The sequence below is a fragment of the Cebus imitator genome, unplaced genomic scaffold (genome assembly GCF_001604975.1).
Source record: "Cebus imitator isolate Cc_AM_T3 unplaced genomic scaffold, Cebus_imitator-1.0 Scaffold138, whole genome shotgun sequence".
In the NCBI taxonomy this organism is placed as follows: domain Eukaryota; kingdom Metazoa; phylum Chordata; class Mammalia; order Primates; family Cebidae; genus Cebus; species Cebus imitator.
The window spans coordinates 4,624,241-4,630,013 of NW_016107453.1; the positions used below are offsets into that span (position 1 = coordinate 4,624,241).

The 5,773-nt window shown below is 38.7% G+C and overlaps 1 protein-coding gene across 1 annotated transcript; it reads right to left on the bottom strand.

Moving 5' to 3' along the window:
* Window positions 1–241: 241 nt before the first annotated feature.
* On the bottom strand, window positions 242–1,425 carry LOC108313530 (keratin-associated protein 26-1). Its single transcript, XM_017541955.1, has one exon. It carries the CDS (start codon window positions 1,264–1,266, stop codon window positions 517–519), a length of 750 nt encoding a protein of 249 aa, XP_017397444.1. The 5' UTR covers window positions 1,267–1,425; the 3' UTR covers window positions 242–516.
* Between the last annotated feature and the right edge of the window lie 4,348 nt (window positions 1,426–5,773).

Sequence of the window (5,773 nt, forward strand, 5' to 3'; positions counted from 1 at the left end):
TCATTCCTAATTTTTCCTCTTCAAAGCAACTTTCACCAAGGACTTTTTGGGTCTCTCAAGTACATAGGGTCAGAAGTCTAAAAGCAGCTTAAGGAATAAACCATCAAACAATCCCTCCACTGTCAGGTACAAATATATGGTTGAGTATCATTTGTCCAATTCACTCATCTTGCAAGCAATTGACTTTGGTCATTTCTGTGTTAAAATTAAGTCATGAAAGACAAACCACTGAACAAGATTCTTAATTCGGACTTAATCGCATTTATTACAGCATAAATCAAATACATTCTTCCCACATCAGACCAACACTGAATAGCACTGTAAGCCAATTTTTTTGGTGTCAAGGAAAGATGAAAACAAGATAAAACATGTAACAGAAGCAGGTTGCATTAGATTACACACAGTAAAAGTAGGAAACATCAGTGACTACTAGCGAAAAAGCAAAAGTCCCGGAGTTTGAATTTTTGTTTTGGGTCCTCAGAGTGATTATACACTGGAGCAAAGAAGCTACTGGTTTCACAGTGCAGAGCAAGATGGACGACAAGTGCTGAACACATGGCTCAGAGGTTGGCAACCACTGAACAGAGGCCCCAGAGGTCTGAGGCTGCTGGACACAACGTGAAGGGTTTGAGGACCATAGGCCAAGCAACCGGAGGGTCGGTATCCAGAAGTGAGGAGGCTTGGGGGCTGGCAGCTATTGGAAAAGGAGGACTGGGGACGATAGCCACCAGGCACACAGCTTCCTACGGGCTGGCAACTATTGATCAGTGGCCTCAGTGGACGACAGCTACTGGACACATAGCTCTGCGGTCTACAGGACACTGGAAGGCAGGAGCTGGAGATGAAAGAAGCAGCAGGAAGAAAACGGGTTCCTTGGCAGGATCTGGGCACATAGTAAGCAGTGGAAGAACAGCAAGAGGTTTCAAGGTTGCCGGTCTCACAGTGGGCTGGCTGGCAGCTGGCTGGTTCACCACAGGTCTCTGGGCAGTTGTCTGTGAGCCAGGTATGGTCTTGACAGCTAGTGGGTAAGCAGAGGACATCTCCACAGCTCACGTTGGTAGGGCAGAGGGCAACGGAGGTGAGAGGAATGTGGCAGGAGGTTCTGAGAGCTCCTGAGCTGGAGTTTCCAGAGCAGTAGTTTGGGCAAGACATAGTGAGGTTGTGAGAGCAGGCTGCGGTTGACGGAAAGAAGCGATTGTCTGGAGCTTGTTCTGCCCTTCTTTGACTTGACCCTTTATATACCCCCAGAAGATGGTGCTTCTGCATACACACTCCTCCTCTTGCTGTACAAGGCTACATCAGAGCTCTTTATTACAACCAAGGAAGTGACGCTCCCACCTCCCATAAAACCGGAATGCTCCCTGCAATGCCAACCATTGATTAAGTATATCTATAAACCAATGCGACTGCATTTTACTAGTATCTGTCCTTAAATTATCCAAAAAAAACAGACACGTTTTAAAAGCTATGTACTTATTCTAATTAGAACCACCATGGCACAAACATTCTTAAGATTCCTCTCTTAGAATTGTCTTTGAAATTTGTAGCAGCTTCTTTGAAACAGTGACAACTTATCTCTTTTTGAAGGGAAATTCTATTCTTCTTGGAAGTTGCTGAAAGTAATTCGGAAGCAAATGTAAGAGAAACTGAAAATCCTTGTGAACTATATGGCAGAAATATGGACAGCTTCAATGTGTTTTGCTTAATTATAATTTATTTTTCAAAGTTGTGGTTTGCTTTGTTTCAGAACTCTAGTCAGACTTGAGTTTCTACCAAAATATCTTTATTCAAAAACGTGTGCTCATTTTACTCACTTCAATTAATAAATGTCTGAGTCCTGCTGAAAACTTGGCTTATGTTTAAGATATTCATGAATACAGATAACGAAGCTGGACTTATTTAAAATTATGTATCCTACTGCAAACAAAAGCAAATAGACCCCTTAAAGAAAGTCGGACAACTTGATATTTTTCATGATTTTTGCAAGTCTATGTATTGCATGGCAACTCATATTCCAACTTAAAAAATATTGTTCTCAGTTAAAAAGATACATTGATTATGACATGAATTTATTTTGCTTCCTATATTGGTCTTGATGTCAATTCCCAAAAAGGAACTTCTAAACTGCTTTACATAGGGAATAGCACCAGGATGAAGTATAGTTTTCCTAGGTTTGAATACTTTAAAGGCCATTTGAGAATATGTATTTCTGGTTAAATTTGTTTTAAAAATGTATGATTATAGTTAGTTTCAACTGTCCTTCTACATTATTCACATACCGACATACCCAGAGGCTCCAGTAGCCATTTTAATGGGATTTTAAATTATCTGCTGGCTCTAAGTTACAATTCCTTTTGGCTAAATAGTCAATTTAAATCATAACACTTTCTTCTATTTTGGTGTTCGAGTGGCATGCTCATGCTTATCAAGTCTCCCTCTCTGGGAGGAGTAAAATCTCTGAAATAGAAGGTTGGTTTCTCCATGAGGCGACACTGGACGATTTTACTACCAGGGGTAGAAGTATAAAAATAAAATGATATAGTCTCTGAGGTCCGGTACTAATGTGTTGAATTTATCTCAGTATTTTAGACCAGACCATTTGCACCTGATAGATTTGAGAAACCCCCCAGTGACCCTAACCCCCATCCCCAGGCCCTCATCACCTAATACTCTTTGTATAACCAAATACTTTATACTTTGAATATCACCTAATACTCCGTGTATACAGCTGCTAGAGTCTTCTTGTGAAATCCTGAATGCGTCAGCTGAATGGTGTTAGTAATAGGTACAGCCACATTTAGCTGAATGCTTACCAAATTGTATGTTGATGTTCTTTATGTCTGTTCTTCTCTAACATAAACAAGAGCTCAACACACGTATCATTAGTACATCAATACGTTTGTGTGTGGATAGATGTGTATGCTACATGTTCTAAGCATGGATAGTTTTCCATGAAGAGAAGGGATGTGGAATGAAAGGAAACTGGCATTCATGGAGTGCCTACTCTGTGAAAAACGTTACCCTGTGGGTGCCCACATGCGCAATTCACTTTGTCCTCACAATTCTATACAGTAGATCTTACTATTTCAAGTACTCATATGAGAAAACTTGAACTTTGGAAAGTTACAGTAATAGATATTAAGAAAAACATTTGAACAAAGGCTTCTCAACACCCCAAACAGATTTTGTCTCTATCCCATGTGGCATTACATAGAGATTCATTGATACTATCATTTCATAACCAATAAGCATATGAATCTGAGTAATTTGCATAATTTTTCTGCTCCCCAGTCACTACCAGTATCATTTTATGAGCCAATGAAAATATTAATAGTATTTGAGATGTCATTGAAAGTTAAACTGTAAAATGTTATATAAGAGTAATCTATTTTCTCACTTTGGGACCCTTAACCTATTCTGGAAAGTATGACCTTGGGTTTAATTTCTTTAGAGCACCACCATGAGTTTCCTCTGTGTGTGTGTGTGTGTGTGTGTGTGTGTGTGTGTGTGTGTGTCTGTGTGTGTTTGTTTGAAGGTAAAACTGCAAAAATATCAATAGATCTTCAGAAAGTAAAGTGCCCTGAATATAAGTTGTCCTTCATATAAAATAGGTTAAACTAATATTATTTCATCCTGGCCGTGTCACTAAAAGAGAAGTGCTTATTTGGGCATAATACCAGGTAACTCATTAGCAGGATCCTATAAACTACAGACTTCAGGCTTCTCTTCTGATTTAAGAGCCCAGGGATAATCGGAAGAACTGGGAATCCTGTGTGATTTCCCAGATTTACTTGCTGTGTTGCTTTTCTTCTTTGTCTCTCCTACTCTAGAAGGAGAATTCTGAGTTTCTCTGTCTTGGAGACAAAAAGTCTCAAGAACATTGCAATAATAAAGTTGTGCCAATGAACACGATACTTTTAAATCATCCATTCAGAAAGTATTTATTGAGCATCATTATGGGCAAAACATTATGGAAGCAACATAAAATTGGTTTCTGCTCTCAAATATATCCTATCTTGTAAGCTTGGTAAGACAGGCACATAACCCATGTAAGTGTTTACTAAGTTCTCTAAGTAATGTACAGAGAAGACCAAACGTAGTTCATTCACCTTACCAAAAAATTAACATTTGAAATTGATTTTGAAAGACGGAAGAGGCTTTGGAAATGAGGAAGAGATTTTAGGCTATGGCAAAAGATGTAAAGGTAGAGAAAATGACTACACAGAGCTTCCCAGAGAAGGCTTCTAACAGGCAAACTCATATTCACATGTTGAAATTAGTGGGGGAAGTAGTTGTATTGTTCTAAAGGTGTGGTGATCCAGTAATGTGTTTCAAGAAGAGAGGGCTGAGATTAATTTGCAGCATAGATTGGAAAGTGGGAAAACCTGTTATAATGCTTTTCTCCCTTTATCTTCTAAAATTACATATTTCTCTCCAGTTTTCCTTTCTGTTATCATGGCAGTTATTAAAGTTTGGGCATTTTTGCTCTCCTTTGGTGAATTTCCTACTGCCATCATTGACTTCTATCCTTATGGTCTTCTATTTTGCCTGAATAATGCATTTGGAATAATACTCATGAAATTAATTTCATCACATGATTTTCTTTCTCAAAAAAGTAGATGACTTCCCTTTGCCTACAGAGAATTGTTCTAACACATGTCTGGCCCTTCTCTACTTCCCAGTAAAGATTCTCTCCTACTCTTTGGATTACCTGTTAAGATTTCCAATTACACCACATCCATCTTTTCCCCACATTATATCCCCACTTATCCACCTCCTTTTCATTTAAAATAATTTAAAAGCTTTATCTAACATTCAGACCTCAGCAAATTAGCTCCTTTCTGAATACTTTTTATTTATTTATTTAAAGTCAGAGTCTTGCTCTTGTCGCCCAGGCTGGAGTGCAATGGCATGATCTTGGCTCACTGCAACCTCCACCTCCCAGGTTCAAGCGATTCTCCTGCCTCAGCCTACTGAGTAGCTGAGAGCCACCCATGCCTGGCTAATTTTTGTACTCTTTGTAGAGATGGGGTTTTGCCATGTTGGCCAGGCTGGTCTCGAACTCCTGGCCTGGTGATCTGCTCGCCGTGGACTCCCAAAGTGCTGAGATTACAGGCGTGAGCCACCGTGCCAGGCCTCCTTTGTAAATACTTTACAGATCATTCCTGCCAATGTAAATCTTTCCAACCTTTAAATTTGTATAATTATCACTAATTCTTTCTCACAAACATGAGATTTCTCTCTCTCTCTCTCTGTCTCTCGCTCTCTCTCTCTCTCTCTCTCACACACACACACACACACACACACACACACTTTGCAAGCAAAACAGCCTATATGTATTACAGAATAATATAACTATATTATAGAACTATATTATAGTTCTATATTATAGTCTATATTATAGAACTATATCATAGTCCTAACTATATTATAGAACTCTTATTAACTGCTATTTACTACCCGTTTAGCATATCCCAGACACTGTTCTGCTTGTTTTACATGAATTCGGTGATTCAATCCTCACAACGTCCTTATTTGATTAAGTATGTGTGATTATTGTTCTCAATACCTGTGAGAAAACTTAGTCTATCCTTAATAAGTATGTGCAGACTAACATGATACCGAGTACAAAATATAACTTTGGCTTTATCAAATAAAAACTTACCTTTACTTAGTCAATAACCTCTTTTATATACTTTTCTCATCATCTATCCATTCTCATTAGAGAAGCTCAACTTCTAAGGAATATTAAAGAACATGAGAACAGAAGGAG

Excerpts from the sequence above, each read along its gene's own strand:
- LOC108313530 (XM_017541955.1), bottom strand. The coding sequence starts at position 1,266 with ATGCAGAAGCACCATCTTCTGGGGGTATATAAAGGGTCAAGTCAAAGA.